Source organism: Gymnoscopelus braueri, assembly GCF_963280865.1.
Source record: "Gymnoscopelus braueri genome assembly, chromosome: 16".
NCBI lineage: Eukaryota > Metazoa > Chordata > Actinopteri > Myctophiformes > Myctophidae > Gymnoscopelus > Gymnoscopelus braueri.
In genome coordinates, this window is record NC_137616.1 from 43,478,150 (window position 1) to 43,501,688 (window position 23,539).

The following is a 23,539-nucleotide window of genomic DNA, read 5'->3' on the forward strand; positions in this document are numbered from 1 at the left end:
CATTCTTCTTTTTGTCATAGTCTGCATAAAGTGTCTCTATGTTATTTGTCAGGAGTTCAGTCTTGTAATTCTCCTTATCCTTAACCTTAGCTGATGTTGGATATTCAATTGGTATCGGTGTTGTGGGTGTGTGTGCTGTTGCTGTAGCTACACACACTCCCTGGATGCCAGAGCAGAACCTCTGCCCCAACTATTTCACATGGGCCTGTTATAGTGCCACCAAGAGGCAGATTTTTGCAACACACAGTACTCCCACAGATTTTGTACAAATACCACGCAAATCATACCCATCATCTCTAGTCAAGTGATCGAGACGGATCCGTACGATTTTTCATATTTCATCCTAATTGGCGAATTCCGAACATTGCAATGACCTGGCGGAGACCTGTGCTCTAAGGAGCACTTTTTCATTTCGTTTTTGTATCTCTTTTATTCAAAAATTTTTTTTTGGTATGTTCAAAATAAAGGTTATCAAAATCAAATAAAATTCCATCGGCTCGTCAGGCTTTGTCTCCCACTGTGTCTATGGGCATGACAATCTTAACATAGTCGTGCCTTGGACATAGTGGGGAGTAGGCCTATGGGAAGTCTTTGAATCTGAGATTTAAAGACTTCAAAAAAGAGATTCATTCAAAAAAGAGATTCAGCTTCCGCAGAGAACGGAAGCCGTCATCTGATCGTCATTTCCGTTCACAAAATTATAATTTAAAACATCATTACATTTTATTTTAAAGTTTCCATTTCTGATGAGCAGTAAGCTTTATATGCTTTGATTACGGTATATCGATTTATATTAGGACAGATTTGCGCAACTGTAAAGACTAAACGGAAGCGGGGAGGAGGCGTCACATCCGCTTTATCCTCTGATCATTTTCAGAGCTACCGTGCTCCCATTCTCACGTACTGTAGCAACTATTCCACAATCTGTGCTATAGGAACTACACCTCCCGAAATCCGAGGCAGGAAGCTGTCATCTGTTCGTCATTTCCGTTCACGAAAATATGTTTTAAAATATCTTTACATAACATTTTTTAATTTCCATTTCTGCTAAGCAGCAAGCTATATATGCTTCGAAGATTTTGATTTATATTAGGATAAATTTGCATGATTGTAAAGATGAAACGGAGGTGGGGAGGAGCGGTCCCATCCGTGTTGCCTCCCACATTTGAAAATTGTGGGAGGCAACAGTCTGGCCCACGAGTCTGTGACTGTCCTAAAAGAGGAACACAACAAATTGCTGACTGAGAATAACACCTCTGCATCATCATTGATCAACTCGTTACATTGTTGACGTGGTGTTCAGCTGAATTGAAGAACAGTCAATGATGGACATCACAAACTCTTTTATCAACAGTACATTCAGGTGAGACTTTTTACTATCGTTTGGTATATTATGTCAGGACAGGAATTACTGTCTACTTAAAATAAGTGTAAACATCATGTCACGCACGCGCACACACACACACACACACACACACACACACACACACACACACACACACACACACACACACACACACACACACACACACACACACACACACACACACACACACACACACACAGTCGATCAGAAACCTTGTATGTTCATATTTTTAAAAGCACAATTATGTAAATATACTGTACATCAAATATTTGGGTTTACATTTATTGTGTGTGTGTGCAACCAGCTCATGCATGTCTACATGAAAATACTTAAATAATTCCTTTTTATGAGTTTAAAAAGTAATCTGTCATATAACGTGTAACATGTATATAACACATTATGTAGCTGTACTGTATAGACACTGAAGCAAAATCCGTCATATTTTCTACACAGCTCTGTATTAAGATATACAGAGATAGCCAGGCTATGTTTTTTTTTTTTCTGACTTTATGTCATTATAAAAATGCACCTAATAGTCCTTAATGCGTGTGGGTCTGTATATGTGGGGAGGGGGAGGGATTTGGTGGGGGGTTGTATATGTACTATGTTTTGTGAAAAATATCAAATGAAAAAAAAAATATATATATAAAAATGCACCTAATATCTACTCTTATCCTGTGATTACTTTCTCAGCTCACCTGCTAGTGAATCTGTTATTGACGATGACTACTATGACTACGGCACAGATGGAGCCTCTGGATTGTGTGAATACGGACATCATGGTTCCTACTTTCTCCCAGGACTCTATTCTCTCTTCTTCATCCTGGGTCTTCTAGGGAATGTGCTTGTCCTCCTGGTCTACATCTTCAAAAAGTACCGTAGCGTAACTGATGTGTGCTTCCTCAACCTGGCCATTGCTGACCTTCTCCTAGTGTGCTCCCTTCCCTTCCTAGCCCATCAAGCACGGGACCAGTGGCCATTTGGGGACGTTATGTGCAAGATGGTCCTCGGTGCTTACCATGTTGGCTTTTACTGTGGAATCTTTTTCATCACCCTGATGAGCATTGAGCGGTGCCTGGCTATAGTGCTACCTATAGTGTTTAGCGCACTCAATAGAACCACAAGCTGCTTTGGAATAACTGCAGCTATTATTGTATGGGTTGTTGGATTTCTCGCCTCTTTTCCAGAACTAAGTTTTCTTCAGGTACAGGAATCCCCAAAGAAAATGTTCTTCTGTGCTCCCTTATACACCTCCACTGGTGGGAATGGTACAACAACGCATAACAGGCACTACTGGGGAATCTTCAGCCTTTTCAAAATCAACATTTTAGGCTTATTGGTTTTTTCCATCATGGTTTTCTGCTACACCCTGATCATTTTGAGGTTATTAAATTATACTTTATCAAAAGAAGAAAAAAAAATTAAAAAAGAATTCCGCCATGTTGTCATAACCGTAGCTGTGTTTTTCTGCTGCTGGGCGCCCTATAATGTTGCTTCCTTCTTCAAAGCTTTGGAGTTACTTCAGGTCTATTCAACATGTGAAAGCAGCAAGGCGATCAAATTGGCTTTAGAAGTCACCAAGCCCATTGCTTACTTTCACAGCTGTATCAACCCCATTTTAATTCTTCGAGCACTTAGGTTCAGGAGGGGCCTCCTCCTAAGATTGAAGAACAGGATCCTATGTATAGAGGAGTTACAGGAGACACCTAATGAGCTTGATACATTACATCCATGTAGAGAGGAGGCTCAGAACACATCTCCTGAGGTTGATGAACAGGCTACATGTAGAGAGGAGGCTCAGAACACATCTCCTGAGGTTGATGAACAGGCTACATGTAGAGAGGAGACTCAGAACACATCTCCTGAGGTTGATGAACAGGCTACATGTAGAGAGGAGACTCAGAACACATCTCATGAGGTTGATGAACAGGCTACATGTAGAGAGTAGACTCAGAACACATCTCCTGAGGTTGATGAACAGGCTACATGTAGAGAGGAGACTCAGAACACATCTCCTGAGGTTGATGAACAGGCTACATGTAGAGAGGAGGATCAGAACACATCATCCCTCGGAGTCACAGTGTCTGCTTATTGACAAACCCCCAGTGTGGGTGAAAGGTCAACCACTTTATCAAATGACAATATAAGGGTTGAATTATTATAACTACTGATATTGTTTAAAGCAAAATGACACTTTGGTAGAGGTTTGGATTGTAGTTACCTTGCCATGATGTAACTAAAAATACTGATGAGATATCTTCAATACTTGCTTCATTGATTAGAAATTGATATAAAAAATATTCTCCCCATTGACTTACTGAACATTACATGGTGAAACAGGTCTTAAAGTCACTCTTGTATCACATTAAAATGCAAACAAAGTTGATTTTGACAATGTGTAACATAACAACACCTGACACTGCATTTTTTTAAATATACAAATCCTCTTGATTTTACTATTTGAAATACTGTAGGAAAGACACATAACTTAGTGAGTATCATAGCTGTTGCATTAATTAATGCAACACACAATACATTACATACAATTCATACTCATTTCAGATTGTTATCCCTGGACCCCCAATCTAAGAACATGTTATTGTTAGACATGATTTGATCTGATATAGTCTGTCATTTGGTCTAGGGCTTCAGCTGTTGATTATTTTCTTTGATTATTCTATATCATGCGCTTACTTTTTTGGATTAATCAAATACAAATACAGTAATCATGAAGCACATTTTAACCACTTACATTTAAGCCCTGTATTATACTTTGCCGTACGCTGGTGTTGGCCAAAAAAGCTGAAATAGTCAATCTACAAGCTCACATTGCATCACATCACAATGCATTGTGAGCTTAGATCTGATAGTGTCACAATTAAATCGCTTAGTTTGATTAACTCCAATTAATCACCAATTCGGTCTAGAATTGCTTTACTGTCTATGTACTGTAGGTATAGAGATAACAGTGAAACTGATCAGAATATACATTCCTGTGTATGTTATCTAGTTGTATTTACTGTAATTATATAGATAATCTATCAGTCACTTTGCAGGGGTCCCCTGCTAAATGATTGTTAGTTAATCATAGTTAATGTATAAACTTGTACATATAATAACTGAAGATTAAAGACTGATTTACACACACAGCAAAAATAGCAAATGTATTGCAGATCAGCTATTTTCTGTGTGCTACAAAACTATAAACTAGAATCTATAAATCAGCCATCACTATCAATCATTTAGCTTGTGAACAAACACGTCTAAAGGAGGCTTCTATTCTCTCAATGTTGTGCGATTCTGTCTGTACACAACACATCTAACTGTGTGTATTAAAGTTAATACTGACTGATGGAGCCGTTTGTTGTGTGATTCTGTCTGTACAACATATCTAATGTACATTTAAGTTAATACTGACTGACTGTTTTAATCTAGTGGATCCATGGATGTAATCGGCATGGTTTCGCCATAATTTAAACATAGAATGCCTTTACACTATCTAATAACACTTCATTTACCGGTTTAAGACATTCGTTTTGCCCTTAAACTCTTTACTCTTTACAGTCCATAAAAACATTTTTGTATTCAAAAAGAGAGAGAAAAGCTCAAACCAAAGACATTCTTATATTTTTTGCTAAGTTATTGCAACACAGATTCAAGCATAAAAATATATCATGGATGATCATGTTGTTTCCTTCTCCAATGAGAACAGAAGCTAAAAAGCCCCCCAAAAAAATATATATATATATATAGTGCAAAAAATATATATTACAAATGTTTGCATGACATCCCAAAATAGATGGTGTGTATCCCTACTGTATGTTTTGATGGACAAGGATTACAATAATACGATACAACATCATAAATTGTTCCTGTAATGCCCCTTACCTAGTTGGCTTTAAATAGTCAGTGAAATACTGATAATTAAGAGTGCTGAGGCTGCTGAATGATTATGAAAACAGAAGTGAAAACAGAAGTGAGAGAATTGTTAAGGAGAATTAGTTGCAAGGAACGCCTACGAGGAACTGTTTGTCTCCAGGAAAGAGGTAGTTTCCACTTGCACAATATGTGGACCTTGAAAATGGTCTATTACTTTTTGTCAACCTTTTATTTATTTATTTTTAGAAAAGATTAAGACAAATGGTGGTCTTTATTATTTGTGAAAAATCCAAGGACGGTTACAGAGGCAAGGGGTTTGGCTGTGGTTGGCTGTGATACCATGGTGGTATATGGTAACACTGTAGAAGTGAAACCTACGTCCGCACCCAATGTTAGACTGAAAGGTACGATGGCTGAAGTTACCACAATAAGAAGGCATTATACAGTACAAGAAAACTCTTTCACCATCAGTGATTGTATATGCAATTATTAACTTATTAATATAAGTTAATAATTTGTTAAGTGCAGGGTGCACATCAATACATTTAAAACACAGACTACGCCATCTTTTGAGAGGTCTGGTCCTCACTTATTCAAGGCAACACAGGTTCTAATGACAACTTTGGAGGAAAAAAGTGGCAAATAAACTAAAACAGAGGCAAAGTTAAAAAGGTGAACTCACTCACTCATCCCATGGCCTAGGGAGTCGTAGGGGTGGATGCTTGGGCAGTCAGGGATCTCCAGCACTCTCCATCTTCTGCTGTGTGAAGCAGGGTTTGGAAGCTGCAGCCAGGCAAAAAAAGAAAGAAGGTGAACACCATTTATTAATTAACTAATACATGGGCGTCTAGCCGCCAAAGAAAAAACAATAAAATGCCTACCAATAACAATCCTACAAGGGCCGCCCAACTAACTAAAATAAAAGCATAAAAGAAAACCAGCCAGTTGGAGGAAGGTGGGGGGGGCAGCTACGTTGAAGGCGCCACCTTACACCGGCTCCTAGGTTGCCGTTGGAGGACAAGGAAGCACGTCAATAGAAGGCAATTTTCCTGTCGAGCACATATTCTGGAGAGTATTGGTGTCGATCTGAGACCATATGCGTTGCCGCTGTGGTGATGAAGCCGTCAATACTTGGGTCACGTCTTCCTTCTCGTTGGTCCTCCACAGGGCACGATGTGGTCCTTTGCTGTGTGGTCACCATGCTGTATGGGTCCCTCTCCCTGTGTTCTGGATGGTTCGGCTCCAACTGCTGGCTGCTTACCCTCGTCTCTGCTCTGCTGTCTCTCTCTCTCTCTCTCGTCCATCTTTGAGCATCTCTCCGGCCTCCTCGCCATCGCACCTGTGACCTGGCCATCCTCGGGCAACCTCCCACGGACGAGATCCTCCCGCAGACAGGGCACACACACCACCGGCAGCATAGCACTTTCAGAGGCCATGGCTCCCACTGGGCCTCCCACCAATTGGGGTGTCGTTGCCCACCCGAACCCCAGTCTGTGGTAGCCACCCTTCCTCAGACCAGCAGCCTGCAGCACTCCAGCTCCTTCTCCTCTCTCTCTCTCAAGGCTCACTTCTGCAATAGCTCTCCTCTGTCTCTTCTTTATGGGCCTCTTAATTAGGCTGCCACACCCAAACCCAGGTGCAAGTCCTTAATCACCCCAGCCTTGGTTAGTGCAGGTCAGTGGAAAGAAAATAGAATAAATACATGCAACTTAAACAACACTTAATCAAAGCAATAATCACTCAGGAAAACAATAATTTCACTCAAAAACATGCACAAAACTAGAAAAAGTGCTCCTCGGAGCACAGGTCTCCGCCAGGTCAGGTAGGTTATTGTGGCCTCCTGCTGGCGCTATAATAGGCCAATGTTTAAAGGGTGCCATTTGTTTTTAGGCCTTGCACGGCAATCGGACACTGCATTCATGGTTTGAGGCATTTTGTGTAAAAAAAAAAGTTTTGCTAAATTAGACCTGCTGGTGGCGCTATAACAGGCCAATGTTAAAAGGGTTTGTTCCTCAACATAGTGTGAATATGCGTGCAAAGTTTGACCGCAATCGGACGGTGCGTTCATGATTTGCGGAATTTTGTTGAAAACAAGCCACTGCAAACTTTAGATGTCAATCTTAGCCAATGAGGATGGAATATGAAAAATCGAACACATCCGTCTTGATCACATGACTATGGAGATCATGTGTACCGATATGCGTGAAATTTGGATAAAATCGGAAGAAGTAATATAAAAAAAATTGTTTTACATAAGTAAAGGCAGATGTGAAAAATGCAGGGCAAAGGTTTTTGCTTGACCTCTAGGGAGTGCGCATACAAAGTTTTACGCAGTTATAGGTAAAAACATGAATCGGCCTGTTATAGCGCCACCATGAGGCTGATTTGAACATTTTCAAGTGGCATTTCTTCCTCGACATGGTGGAAATATGCGTGCAAAATTTCACGGAAATTGCATGCTGTGTTCATGATTTGATGCATTTTGTTGAAAACGAAGCACTCCTGCAAACTTTGGAAGACATTTTTAGCCAATCAGGATGGAATATGAAAAATCTGAAAGACCCGTTTCGTTTAATGACTATAGATATACTGTGTACCGATTTGCGAGATTTTTGGACAAAATCTGTAGGAGTACTGTCAAAAACTATGTTTTGCACAAATCGGTCTCCTGGTGGCGCTATAACAGACCCATGTCAAAAACTTGGGGCAGAGGTTCTGAAATGGCATCCAGGGAGTGTGAGTGACAGTTTCGCAGCGACCGCCCGGCCAACGGTGCCGGAGATTAGCTGTTCACAGACCGATGGACACACGGACACACGGACTGACGGACGGAGGGTAAAACATACTCTCTCGACAAAAATGAAACATACAACACAAAATCACATATACCAAAAAGACAAAGCAAAATCTAATGTCCACCGGCTCACACATGCATTGGTTCGACAATCCTCAATGTGTGATTACAATTTGGGGAATATAGGATGCTGCGTTCCTGAGTTTTTGTAAAATGGGCCCCTCCCTCCCTTGGAAGCCAATCATAGCCAATCAGAAAGGAATATAACAAATCTGAATGATACATGTTGATCTCATGACTCTAGAGATGATGTGTATCGATTTGTCTAGGACAAAATCTGTAGGAGTGGGAGCAATATATGTTTTTATGAAAACACAAAATGGTGGAAAATCTATTTAGGCATTATGAGTGTGCTCTGCATCATGATCCAAGGAATCTAGAGAAGAAGATTGTACGACCTACGGTTAAATGTAAAGTGGCCAAAAGACACAAAAGAACCCCACATGTCACAACATTCCTGCAAACCCCTGCTCTACGAACCTTACATCACTGGTTCTCAAAGTGGGGTCTGGGGACCCCCAGGGGTCCTTGGGGGGGTTCCAGGGGGTCCCCAGCAAAAGTAGTTAATATTGCGTCACAATAATTTAAACCACTTTATCCATTCATATGTTGGCTATTCAAATTTTTTTGTGTGGAAATTTTTGAAAATGTTTCAATACATTTTTGACAAATTTAGATTATTTGTTTACATAAATATTCTCTTCTTGGGGTTCCTGGCACAAAACATTTTCAGATGCCATCTGAAAATGTATTTGGCCGCGGACTCTGCGGCCAAATACATATATATATATATATCAATTTGGGGGTCCTTGACATGAAAAGTTTGAGAAGCAATGCCTTACATTATTCTTTGAATGGAATATAATAATAAAACTAGAAAAAGTGCTCCTCGGAGCACAGGTCTCCGCCAGGTCAGGTAGGTTATTGTGGGCCAGTAATGTTCAGAATTTGCCAATCAGGATGGAATATAAAAAATCGGACGGAACCATCTTGATCACTTGACTATAGAGATAATGTGTACTGATTTGCATGATGTTTGGACAAAATGTGTAGGAGTAATATAAAAAATAAGAATCGGCCTCCTGGTGGCGCTATAATAGGCCAATGTGAAAAGGGTGGCGTTTGTTCTTCAACGTAGTGCGAATGTACGTGCAAAGTTCCACCACAATCGGACGCTGCGTTCATGATTTGCGGCATTTTGTTCAAAACGGGCCACTCCTGCAAACTTTAGATGTCAATGTTAGCCAATCAGGATGGAATATGAAAAATCAAATCGACCCATCTTGATCACATGACTATAGAGATCATGTGTACCGATTTGCGTGAAATTTGGATAAAATATGAAAGCTTAATCTCAAAATATGTGTTTTACATAAGTCGGCCTCCTGGTGGCGCTATAAAAGGCTAATGTGAAAAATGCAGGGCAGATGTTTTTCCTTGGCCTCTAGGGAGTATGCGTGCAAAGTTTCACGCAGATCGGTGCAGTTACAGTTAAAAATGCAAATTGGCCTTTTATAGCGCCACCATGAGGCTGATTTGAAAACGTTCAAGTGGCATTTGTTCCTCGGCCTGGTGGGAATGTGCGTGTGAAATTTCACGGAAATCGCACGCTGCGTTCATGATTTGAGGCATTTTGTTCAAAATGGACCAATCCTGCAAACTTTGGAAGCCAACCTTAGCCAATCAGGATGGAATGTGGAAAATCAGACAGATCCGTGTTGATCACATGACTATAGAGATACTGTGTACCAATTTGTGTGATGTTTGGATAAAATCTGTAGGAGTAATATAAAAAAATGGGTTTTGCACAAATCGGTCTCCTGGTGGCGCTATAACAGGCCCATGTGAAAAATTTGGGGCAGAGGTTCTGAATTGGCATCCAGGGAGTGTGTGTGCACAGTTTCGCAGCGACCGGGCCAACAGTGCCTGAGATTAGCTGTTCACAGACAGATGGACGGACGGACACACGGACACACAAACGGACACACGGACACACGGACGGACAGGGGGTAAAACATACTCTCTCGTCATGCCTTTCGGCCTGGCGGAGACAAAAAGAGTTTGGGTTAAGAGAGACTGGGATCTAGTCATGGATCAAACTGGTGACCTGTGGATCCACAAGACACTGAACACCTTGGATTTTTTTTTTAAAGAAAATAATATATATTTTTATAATAATAATAATAATATTCGAATATATTCGAATATCTGCCAATTTTCAAGACCAATATTCGAATATCATTTCTGAGGAAAGTTGACAGCCCTGGCTACTATTCCTGTACTTATTCTTCAGATAAGTCAGTGTGGAAAAACCACTCTCACAGAGGTAGGTTGTTGCAAAAGGTAACAGACACTTCATTGCTTAAGCTCTGGGAATTATACCTTAAAACGCATCCAGAACTTTGCAAGGGGCTGTGTTTCATACGTGTGCCTCTTGACAGAGTCTGTGGACATGTCAATGAGCTGATCCTCCTCTGTGGGAGTTAAGCTTGACCCCTCTGCTGGTGCATCACTGAATGGGAGCAGGATCCACTTGCTGTCACAGCACCACTGGTCAGACTCAGCAAAGTACTTTTCAAATTGAGACACAAGCCTCCTCAAATGGCCACTGATAATGTCTTTAATGTCAGTACTATCAGTATAATCCTCATGTGATGGAAACATTGCCAGGTTACCACTCTCCACTCGCTGTGTCCACCTTTTCATCTTTTTAATAAATCCCACCAATTTTTCATACAGCTGTAAAACGTTCGAATCTCTTCCTTGCATGGAGCTGTTCAGTTTGTTTATCTCAGCAAAAATATCTGTGAGATAAGGCAACTTAGTTAAGCACTCTTTGTCGTTGAATTTAGCAGCTGGTTCACTGTGTTTATGCTCAGACAAGAAATCATTGATAGCACTGCGCAGTTCAAACACACAGGTTAACACAGCCCCCTGGCCTTGGTCACCCTCTTACGTTTAACAGTTTCTGCCTTGTCTGTGCTGCTGTATGCAGGTGCAGCTGCAGCCTGCCCCTTCTCCACTTCCGCAACCTCTGTATTAACCGGCTTTTTTCTTATTACGAAACGATCCATGGTGGTTCACTGCTGCCGACTCCAGGATCAACTTCAGTAGCAAGTTGCAAGTTCACCTCCAAGTACAATACCATAGTCTAAACTCAAAATCAATTAATACGTTGTACACACGTGTATGCTGGAAACTTAATTAGCAGCGACCGGATGTTTACATCGTAAGAGGTCAATGATTCGACTTATGTTAATTATTCACAAACAAGAAACAAGAGTAGCAAATAAAAGTAAAAGTAAAATAAAATAAATAAATAATGATTTTACTACATTTCTGAATAAATGCATGGCGCAGGCCCACAACATGGCAAAGCATTTACTTTTGCTCTCCTTTCTGGTTGCCCACTGCCCCTAGACCTGTATACTCTAGTCTACAACAGGGTTGTGCAACCTTTTTAGGCCTTAGATAAATCACCACCACTTTTACATTTCATTATACACTGCTTTAATATGAAAAATAAAAGCAGGTTAAATTATGAAAAGGTGTCATGCACATCAAACTATAATGCAAACATGATGTATTGGACTTTTAAATGAAAGCACTTCATCCAGTTTCATGTATGGTACAATTTCAGTTCCTATAGTCAAATGATTTGAGGTTTGCCCGAAAATGTCACTGTGCAGTTGTTGCAGATTTCAGTTCCTTCTTTCTTGTCAAATGATTTGTGGTTTGTCATGAGACGTCTTTCCAAGTTCCCTTTACCACTGTTGCATTGTTCTTACTAATGAGACAAACATATTTCCCATTCCAAATGACTAAAATGAATTCATTGTGTTTTGTCTCATGGCATCTGTTCCCAAACTCATTCTACTGAAGTAGCATCTCATTAGCTGTGGTTGAAAAATAGTAGCTTAGTAGCCTATCTACCACATCTGGACTATTGATACTGTATGTTGCCTGGGTCATTCCTGTGTAAATTCACACTGTGCCACACACCTGATATGATTTGTTGGGGTCACATTGGGGTTCTGAGGTAGTGTCAGGCGCAGGGTATCATGGACCCAGGAATCCGCCCCTGGATAAGTATCCTCTGCATTGCTGTGCCTTTAACTGTGGTTAATGAAGCACGTTGGACAAATATCAGGGTTCTGTCAAATGCATTCTGACTGATGCACCATGAGGGGGTTGTGCATCCTCAGAGGCATGCAGTTAACGTATGCCCCATTTTATATTTTGTCAGTCCAACAGTGAAAATAGAATATCTACAAGGGCATTGTGAACTTGCATAGCCTATATATTTTTGGTCTTTAAAATAATAATAATAATAATAATAAATATATATATATATATATATATATATATATATATATATATATATATATATATATATATATATATATCCTCCATTTAATTCTGGAAAAGAGTGATCAAGGTCTGGTTCCTCGATCCTAGGCCAAACAATTCAACAACCCGACCGGACACCACCTTCCTGGCTATCTGTGAGGGGCATGTTCTGCAACTCATTAGGCCCCTGGTGAGCAACTTGGACCCTCTGCAGTTTGTGTACCAGTCATCATCTACCTGCTGCATAGGGCTTACTGACACATGGTGAGTCATGTTGTTTTACTTCTCCAGTGCATTTGATACCATCCAGCCCTCCCTGCTTGCTGAGAAACTCTCAGCCATGCAGGTACATGTAGATGACATACGGTCCTGGATCACCTGCCATTCATTTAACCATGGCACTGCTACAGTATCTACAGGTATCTACTGTAAGTCCAACATGGTCTCACCCATGGGCCACGGCAGTATTATATGATTGACAGTTCACAAAAATGCAATGCGGTTAACACATTATCAGTAGTGATGTCCTTTGTAACTGCAACATTGAGCCAGCTGTCTCTCTCTGCCGTGCCTTATCCATTTTCTATCTTCTGTTTTTGTATGTGTGTGTGTAAGTTAGACAAATTGAATGAGAGGATTTGTGTAGGCTAATAGCCTGTGTTTATATGATTTAATGTGCTGTCTCTCTCTAAGAGAGTGTGCCGTATATAATGTGTGTTGTGCTAAGCACATTGGTTCTCAACCTTTTCAGGCCACGGCCCCCAAAATAATCATATTTGAACTGGGGACCCCCAAAATAATCATATTTGAACTGGGGACCCCCAAAATAATCATATTTGAACTGGGGACCCCCAAAATAATCATATTTGAACTGGGGACCCCCAAAATAATCATATTTGAACTGGTGACCCCCAAAATAATCATATTTGAACTGGGGACCCCCCCCCCACCCTGACAAACACTTGGATTGTAGAAGTTGAGGCATTACATTTAGTTCAGACTCGTTTCCACAGATCAATCCTTTTTGTCTTTCTTATATTATTTGACAATTTGGCCAATGTTTGGCCAGTTTGTAAAGTATAGTTTGTTGATGACTTTTGATGCAGTTGTGGTCTTTTTATACATTTTTTCTTTTGTATCAAAAAGTCCTATAAATCATGTCCTTAAACATGATAAGAGTCCATATTGCATAGGACTGAGAGAACTGCTTAGCCAACATGCTGAGACTGAGGTCTGTTGGTTTCTATTTGTGTCTTTGGGAGTTAGATTGTGCTGCGAGTTAGGACATGTGTTGTGAGGAGAGATATGATACAAAACAGTGTGTTAGTTGTGTAATAATGACCACAAGGCAGACAGATGCATACTTTCACTTTTAGTTGTGTGACTTGTGTCTTTAGATAATTTCGGGGAAATTACCTGATCTGCTGTAAAGCAAGGGTTTATACCACCCTTACAGTAGGCGCACGCACGCCGCCGCACGCACGCACGCACGCACGAACACACGCATGCACGCACGCACGCACGCACGCACGCACGCACGCAAACACACACACACACACACACACACACACACACACACACACACACACACACACACACACACACACACATGCTTATCTATTATCATTTATGAGTGAAAGTTGCTCAGTCATTATTACTTGAGTTAAAGTAGTGGATAACTTAAATATTGAGTATTCAAAAGTACAGTGTTTTTTTTTATTGTTTTAACAATATTTAGAACCTCGTAACTCTCTGAAACCACCTAGGAAATAGAACCACTATAAAACACAAACACAATCGAATTAATAAAACAGCATGACAATGTTCTCATATACAGCTGTGTGTGTGTGTGTGTGTGTGTGTGTGTGTGTGTGTGTGTGTGTGTGTGTGTGTGTGTGTGTGTGTGTGTGTGTGTGTGTGTGTGTGTGTGTGTGTGTGTGTGTGTGTGTGTGTGTGTGCGTGTGTGTGTGTGCTCATCCAGGCTCTCGTCATCTCCCGCCTGGACTACTTGTTGTTAACTAGTTGTACGAACGCTTGTTTTCTATTGTTGTATTGTTTATTGGATCTTGTTTAGTCGATACACTTATTTGTTTTAGCTCATGCTCATTTGATTTAGCTATTTTGTCTCATCTGTTTAAGGAAATAGGTAGCTGATATATTGCACTTTTACCTTAGCGCTAGGTATACTCTTGGTTGCTTGTTTTTGCAGAAAATGCACTAAAGACTTCTGGTGATTAGTAGTTTTCGTTCCCTACCTATGTTGAATACACTTATTGTAAGTCGCTTTGGATAAAAGCGTCTGCTAAATGACTGTAATGTAATGTAATGTAATGTAATGTAATGTGTGTGTGTGTGTGTGTGTGTGTGTGTGTGTGTGTGTGTGTGTGTGTGTGTGTGTGTGTGTGTGTGTGTGTGTGTGTGTGTGTGTGTGTGTGTGTGTGTGTGTGTGTGTGTGTGTGTGTGTGTGTGTGTGTGTGTGTGTGTGTGTGTGTGTGTGTGTGTGTGTGTGTGTGTGTGTGTGTGTGTGTGTGTGTGTGTGTGTGTGTAAATAAACACGAGTTATACTTACAGTATGAATGTTTCTATTTGAGTAGTAGTTGAGAAGGGGTAGTAATTAATATGTGTATTTTTTATATAGTCATTTATCTTTTTCTTTCTTTTTTTGCATGTTCAAAATAGAGGTTCTCAAAATTAATTCAAATGCATTCCATCCAACACCCGGTTCAGTTTGCCTTCCAGTGTGTCTATGGGCATACCAACGTCTATCTAGGATAGACTGTATCCTTACATAGCCTTGCCCGGGACGTGTTGAGTCTAGTATGGGGGAGCGTTTGAGTCTGAGCCTAGCAGTTGCAAGCATAGAGGAGGTTGGTTGTTCTTTGTCTGTCTGTGACAGTACTAAATGAGGAACACAACTGTGAGTTGCTGACTGAGAATAACACCTCTGCATCATCATTGATCAACTCCTTACATTATTGACGTGGTGTTCAGCTGAACTCAAGAACAGTCAATGATGGACATCACAAACTCTTTTATCAACAGTACATTCAGGTGAGACTTTTTACTTTATCGTTTGATATATTGTGTCAGGACAGGAATTACTGTCTACTTAAAATAAGTGTAAACATCATGCCACGCACGCACGCACGCACACACACACACACACACACACACACACACACACACACACACACACACACACACACACACACACACACACACACACACACACACACACACACACACACACACACACACACACATGCTGTCGTTCAGAAACCTTGTATGTTCATATTTTTAAAAGCACAATTATGTAAATATACTATACATCAAATCTTTGGGTTTACATTTATTGTGTGTGTGCAACCTGCTCATGCAGGTCTGCATGAAACTACTTAAATCATTTCCTTTTTATGAGTTTAAAAAGTAATGAGTTTAAAAAGTAAAAAGTCATATAATGTGTACCATGTATATAACATGTGTGTGTGTGTGTGTGTGTGTGTGTGTGTGTGTGTGTGTGTGTGTGTGTGTGTGTGTGTGTGTGTGTGTGTGTGTGTGTGTGTGTGTGTGTGTGTGTGTGTGTGTGTGTGTGTGTGTGTGTGTGTGTGTGTGAGAGTGAGAGAGACAGGGGAGAGAGATTGCTCTGTGAATTAAGTTTTGTCTCTAGATGTGAACAACTGAGTGGATTACACAACTTTTACCATGCTCTTATTTGAATTAATCTATATGTATATAGTTGTTTTATTTTATATAGCATATGTTGTTTTCTTTAAAAAACTGACCCCTTATACTGAAGCCATTATAAAATTGCACCTAATAGTCCTTTATGCGTGTGGGTCTGTATACAGTATGTGGGGAGGGGGAGGGATTTGGTGGGGGGTTGTATGTTTACTGTGTTTTGTGAAAAATATCAAATGAAAATAAAAAATATATATATATTTAAAAATTGACCTAATATCTACTCTTTTCCTGTGATTACTTTCTCAGCTCACCTGCTACTGAATCTGCTAATGACTATGACTATGACTACTATGACTACGGCACGGATGGAAAATCTGGATGGTGTGAATACGAACATCATGGTTCCTATTTTCTCCCAGGACTCTATACTCTCTTCTTCATCCTGGGTCTTCTAGGGAATGTGCTTGTCCTCCTGGTCATGTGCTTGTCCAAACAAGCACATGACCGTCGCCGTAGCATAACTTATTGGTGCCTCCTCAACCTGGCCATTGCTGACCTTCTCCTAGTGTGCTCCCTTCCCTTCCTAGCCCACCAAGCCCGGGACCAGTGGCCATTTGGGAACGTTATGTGCAAGATGGTCCTCGGTGCTTACTATATTGGCTTTTACTGTGGAATCTTTTTCATCACCCTGATGAGCATTGAGCGGTACCTGACTAGAGTGCATATGTTTAAGTATGATACCACAGGCTGGTTTGGAATAACTGCAGCTATTATTGTATGGATTGTTGGATTTCTCGCCTCTTTTCCAGAACTAAGTTTTCTTCAGGTACAGGAATCCCCAAACAAAATGTTCTTCTGTGCTCCCTTATACACCTCCACTGGTGGTAATGGTACAACAACGCATATCAGGCACTACTGGGGAATCTTCAGCCTTTTCAAAATCAACATATTAGGCTTATTGGTTTTTTCCATCATGGTTTTCTGCTACACCCGGATCATTTGGGGGTCATCAATCACAATCACATCAGTCAATCGTTATTATGGTTTATGGTTACGCCATCTTGTCGTAACCGTAGCTGTGTTTTTCTGCTGCTGGGCGCCCTATAATGTTGCTTCCTTCTTCAAAGCTTTGGAGTTACTTCAGGTCTATTCAACATGTGAAAGCAGCAAGACGATCAAATTGGCTTTAGAAGTCACCAAGCCCATTGCTTACTTTCACAGCTGTATCAACCCCATTTTAGTTTTTCAAGCACAGGGGGGCCTCCGAAGATTGATGAACAGGATCCTAAGATTGATGAACAGGATTAACTGTAGGGCAGAGGTTCAGGATACTCCTCTTGAAGTTGATGAACAAGAGTTTCAGGAGAAACCAAATGAGGTTGATGAAGCGGATCCATGTAGAGAGGAGGTTCAGAACACATCTCCTGAGGTTGATGAACAGGCTACATGTAGAGAGGAGACTCAGAACACATCTCCTGAGGTTGATGAACAGGCTATATGTAGAGAGGAGGTTCAGAACACATCTCCTGAGGTTGATGAACAGGCTACATGTAGAGAGGAGGTTCAGAACACATCTCCTGAGGTTGATGAACAGGCTATATGTATAGAGGAGGTTCAGAACATCTCCTGAGGTTGATGAACAGGCTATATGTATAGAGGAGGTTCAGAACACATCTCCTGAGGTTGAACAGGGCTACATGTAGGCTGTGTCAGGCTATAATTACCCTTATCCCTCTGTGTCACAGTGTCTGCTTATTGACAAACCCCCAGTGTGGGTGAAAGGTCAATCACTTTATCAAATGACAATATAAGGGTTGAATTCTTATAACTACTGATACTGTTTAAAGCAAAATTACACTTTGGTAGAGGTTTGGATTGTAGTTACCTTGCCATGATGTATCTAAAAATACTGATGAACATTACACAGGTCTTAAAGTCGCTCTTGTAGCACATTAAAATGCAAACAAAATACATTTTGACAATGTGTAATATAACTTCTTTTTTTTTAAATATAAAGATCTCTTGATTTTATTATTTGAAATACTATAGGAAAGATAAATAACTCAGTGAGGGAGTATCATAGTGCATTCGTCATAATAAAGCTGGTGCACTTCTTTGGTGGTCTAAATGTCCAAAAATGGGTTTTGCTACTGAAATATAATTGTTAGAAGCCTTGAAAGAAAATGGAATAGATAAACAAAATGGCCTTAGAACAATGTCTGTCATAATGTGTATGATGGACCCATTAACTTAAATTAATGCAAACATGGGAAATAAAAGAATGAACAATGTGAAGGAATGCATGCATTCATTAATTAATTGATGCATGGTTGCATTAATTAATTAATGCAACACATAATACATTACATACAATTCATACTCATTTCAGATTGTTATCCCTGGAACCCCGATCTAAGAACATGTTATTGTTAGACATGATTTGATCTGATATAGTCTGTCATTTAGTCTAGGGCTTCAGCTGTCGATTATTTTCTTAGATTACTCTATATCAAATTAGAGGAAATCTTAGTAAGAGTAGTACTCTGTGGTCTAAATGGGAGCGCTACATGGAAAGTGTGGGCGCGGACGGGGGGGTGACCATAATGCAAGACTTAGCACCTCAGCCTAACTAAAAGCATATAGAATACCATTGGAAATATTTAAGGAAGAGTCAACAACCAAATGGGGGGGAGCACTTTTAACAAGGTACTGGTTTTATTATCAGGCACTTGATGAAGGACTGACCTAATTAATGATTGTTTTGCCCGGATGTTTTTAGTTGGAGAAAAAGAGTGGTAAAGAATATGAACTTGAACATGGGTTAGTCTCTATGTGCCTCCATACCTTGTCTTCTGTTTTTTATGTTTTTGTTTTTCTCCAGTTCTTTTTTGTCGTGTTTGTTTTTTCTTGTTTTTAGTTTCTTTTTCCCCTGATTAATGATGTCTATTTTGTGTACATTTGGTGCTTTAGTTGTTTTGTTCTCTTTGTTTTGTTATGTCCTGATTTGTCCCAACGTTGTATTTTGTGTTGTCTTTGTAGTCATATGACTACTCACTGTGGTGCCCATATGAAAAAAATAAAGTATATATAAAAAAAAAAAGTCTACTCTATATCACTTAATTTTTTGGGATTAATCAAATACAGTAATCATGAAGCACATTTTAACCACTTACATTTAAGCCCTGTATTATACTTTGCCGTATGCTGGTGTTGCCCAAAAAAGCAATCTACAAGCTCACATTGCATCACATCGCAATGCATTGTGACCTTGTAGATCTGATAGTGTCACAATTAAATCGCTTAGTTTGATTAACTGTGTTGAATCACTAATTCGGTCTAGAATTGCTTTACTGTCTATGTGTGTAGGTATAGAGATCACTAATTCGGTCTAGAATTGCTTTACTGTACTGTAGGTATAGAGATAACAGTAAAACTGATCAGAATATACATTCCTGTGTATGTTATCTAGTTGTATTTACTGTAATTATGAAGATAATCTATCAGTCACTTTGCAGGGGTCCCCTGCTAAATGATTGTTAGTTAATCATAGTTAATGTATACACTTGTACATATAATAACTATGAAGATTAAAGCCTGACACACACACACACACCAAAAATAGCAGATGTACAAGCTTGCAGATCGGCTATTTTCTGTGTGAAAAGAGGTAGTTTCCACTTGCACAATATCTCGTCGACCTTGAAAATATGTCTATTATGTTATCTGTCTACTTTTTATATATTTATTTTTAGAAAAGATTAAAGGCTGATTCTCACACACACACACACACACACACACACACACACACACACACACACACACACACACACACACACACACACACACACACACACACACACACACTTTTCTGTGTGCTACAAAACGTGCAACCAAGTATAAATCAGCTATAGCAATCATTTAGCTTGTGAACAAACACGTCTAAAGGAGGCTTCTATTCTCTCAATGTTGTTCAATTCTGTCTGTACACAACACATCTAACCGTGTATTAAAGTTAATACTGACTGATGGAGCCGTTTGTTGTGTGATTCTGTCTGTACAACATATCTAATGTACATTACTGTACATTTAAGTTAATACTGACTGACGGAGCTGTTTTAATCTAGTTGATCCATGGATGTAATCGGCATGGTTTCACCATAATTTAAACATAGGATGCCTTGGCGGTTTGACTCTTATGGATATGAAGCATCAACTGACGGTGAGCTAATGTTAATTCCGCCAAATTAGTTACATTTTCGCCAGAAACAGACTGTATCAAATATAAGTGACTGACTATCATAAACGATACAGAACCTCCTCCCTGACAATATCGCCAGGACAGTTTGTTTATTTTTGGACCACAATTCTTATATGAGACGATTCTATGATAACCCATAGCTAAATTACTTTACGAACCTGGGGATGAACGAGTGACGTCAGGACTTCGGTGGTCTATGGGGGTCCCTGGCACTAAATAGAGTGGACAGCTGACTGAAAGGTGTCAATGGGGGAGTGATTAGAGGAGTGGCAAGGCTGAATAAATTACCCATTGTTCACGCCCATTACCTGGAGCTGAGAGGTGCTCGAAGTGACAATTCTTTAGAAGGGATTATCTCAGTTTGCACTATTATAGATAACCAGATTCAAATGAGCACATATTATTCAAATATGTTCAGATTTCAATGAATGATACATCATATGAAAGCTTATATTCTATACTTTAACAATCTGTAAATATTTAAAATGCCAACTTGCGGCATAAAGCAAATTTGTACCCAGTCACATTTGGGGAATATCGGATGCTGCGTTTGTGAGTTTTTGTAAAATGGGCCCCTCCCTCCCTTGGAAGCCAATCAGAAAGAAATATGACAAATCTGAATGATGCATGTTGATCACATGACTAGAGATGATGTGTATCGATTTGTCTTGGAGGAGCAATAACTATGTTTTTAAGAAAACACAAAATGGTGGATTTGTTTTAGGCATAATGAGTGTGCTCTATATGGGGAGTTGCATCATGATCCAAGGAATCTAGAGAAGAAGATTGTACGACCTACAGTAGGCCTACGGTTCAAGTCAAGAGTTATATGCCGAAATGTAAAGTGGCTAAAAGACACAAAAGAACCCCACATGTCACAACATCCCTGCAAACCCCTGATCTCCGAACCTTACATCAATGGTTCCCCCAGTGGTCCCCAGCAAAATTGTTAATATAGCGTCACAATAATCTAAACCACTTTGTCCATTTATATGTTGGCTATTCAAAAATAGCAGATATACAAGCTCACAGCGCGGCACGTGAGCTTGTGTATCTGCTGTTTTTGTGTGGAAAATATAGAAAATGTTTTGAAATGTTTGAACCATTTAGATTTTTTTAAACAAAAATATTCTCTTCTTGGGGTCCCTGGCACAAAACATTTTCAGATGGGGGTCTGTGCTGCGGACGCCCATTTGATGGTGGTGCTTGCCTAGTTTCCTCTACCGTTGGTGTATGAATGTGCGTGTGTGTTTGGCCCTGAGGGGCGGCAGTGGCTCAGGGATAGAGTGGCCGGTAGAACAGCCGGTTCGATCCCGGGCTCCCCCAGAGTTAGTCACTGACGAACAGGAGTGATGCTGAACCATTCACCAGTTGATGCATGTAAAGCGATGTGTGCGGTCTTTGGTTGCATCGTTTTCTTTAAAACAAGCTTAACATAAGCTCAGAGCTCATGTATTTTACACGGGCGCACTTCATTTTTAAACACCCCTAGCTAGGTAGGCTATAAACAAATGCTCTTATACAATTTGTGACGTAGCCCATGAACACAATGATGCACTGAAAAACTACATTATGTAAAATTCTGCACCAACAACTAACAAGTAAAATGAAACAATCAAATTAGGCTATCAATCAAAGCACTAACAGACAAGTCGAGGTGCAAAGCATTCATTATGCCTACTAATTAATTACGTCAAACTGAGTGAAAGTGAGTGAGTGAATGAGTGAGTGACGATTCCAGGACAACAAACAGTTCCTCACACATTATAATGGATTTTGCCAGAGTATCATTATCAACTAAAATACACCAGACCAACATGTATATTTTAAGTATTCATTTCGTTCACTATTAGTAGAGCTGAAGGCTGCTCCTGTGGCCCGCATGAAACATCCCAGCATGGCGTCCTTCCATTCATGTTACTAATGCTCGTTGAAGCAACCTCTATGAATGTATTTGGAAATGTACATATTTATAATATTCATGAATAATGTATTTATATTTAACATTTGTAAAACATTACATTACATTGGTGTGGTAGGCTACTGCATGTGGTTTCTGTTTTTGTTGTTGTTCTTTTTTACAGTACACACACACACACACACACACACACACACACACACACACACACACACACACACACACACACACACACACACACACACACACACACACACACACACACACACACACAATGTTGGACTACCTCCAGACATGACTCTCATAACTGTTAATAAAACCAACTTACCTACCAACTTACTTACATACTTACTTACTTACTTACTTACACAGTAATACACACAGATAGATTGATGGCAGTGTAGCATAAATAATCTACTCCATAATGCATTGAGGAGAGACTGGTGACAGGCTGGTATATCTTGGTACTTAGCTCTCTCTAGAGGAGTAAACTAAGAACTGCATTTGAATGGTGAACACCTACAGTAGGTAAATACCTACAGTGCACTGGAGCAAAGGACAGCCAGGAACTCTATAGATGGGTTTCCTGTTTGTAAACATGAGAGGATGATGCGCGCGCAGTGGCGGGATGAGCCTGTAGAGGGCGCTATTACCCGCAGCAGCTCTGGCCATTATACATTCAGAAAATAAATGGTCTTCACCAGGTTTAATGAACTTTCATTAAACCTGGTGAAGACTAAATGATGCAGTTTGTAATATCTTCTTTACTCAATAAAAATGATTTGTCGAAAGTTGGATCTGTTTGTATATAATAGCAGCATTATGCCTATTATGCCTATAATAGCAGCATTATGCCTATCTAAATCCCGAAAATAACAAGAGAGTGAATGGCGCTTCCGGTTCGTTCTCCCCCGCGCATGCGCAGATTGCACTCTCTGCTCTGTGATGACGTCGCGCGGAAACCCATCTATAGTGCACCAGCAAATTATCAAAGAGTCTAATGTGCAACTCCAGAAGTTTCCAGAAGACCTTAATACAATTACAATTGAACATGTAGAGTAGTCTTTTAGTTTAGTTTAGTTTAGTTTAAAAGTAATTTAGCAGGCCTATCCATAGCCAATTACAAAGTGGCATTCATATTTCTCAAATATGTGAGATGCTGTCATTTTGCCACTCAAAAGAGGGATTCCAGATCCAACCGTACTTGTGACTGATATAGGGCCTATATCTTAA

General features: G+C 40.0%; 2 protein-coding genes across 4 annotated transcripts; both read left to right on the top strand.

Annotated features, from left to right (window-relative positions):
• Window positions 1-1,225: 1,225 nt before the first annotated feature.
• On the top strand, window positions 1,226-17,433 carry LOC308103399 (C-C chemokine receptor type 5-like). Of its 2 annotated transcripts, XR_013934733.1 has the most exons (3): window positions 1,226-1,363; window positions 2,060-3,386; window positions 17,400-17,433. XR_013934733.1 is itself a non-coding variant. In XM_080453356.1 (2 exons), the coding sequence occupies exons 1-2, from the start codon at window positions 1,323-1,325 to the stop codon at window positions 3,312-3,314; spliced, it is 1,296 nt and encodes a 431-aa protein (XP_080309482.1). In that variant the 5' UTR covers window positions 1,226-1,322; the 3' UTR covers window positions 3,315-4,722. The 2 variants fall into 2 exon arrangements, 1 of the variants encoding a protein (XP_080309482.1); XM_080453356.1 differs by lacking the exon at window positions 17,400-17,433 and having other exon boundaries at window positions 2,060-4,722.
• Window positions 15,389-19,158, top strand: LOC308103397 (C-C chemokine receptor type 8-like). Of its 2 annotated transcripts, none has more exons than XM_080453353.1 (2): window positions 15,389-15,500; window positions 16,437-19,158. In XM_080453353.1, exons 1-2 carry the CDS (start codon window positions 15,460-15,462, stop codon window positions 17,758-17,760), a joined length of 1,365 nt encoding a protein of 454 aa, XP_080309479.1. In that variant the 5' UTR covers window positions 15,389-15,459; the 3' UTR covers window positions 17,761-19,158. The 2 variants fall into 2 exon arrangements, with proteins under 2 accessions (XP_080309479.1, XP_080309480.1); XM_080453354.1 differs by having other exon boundaries at window positions 15,416-15,500; window positions 16,550-19,158.
• Window positions 19,159-23,539: the final 4,381 nt, after the last annotated feature.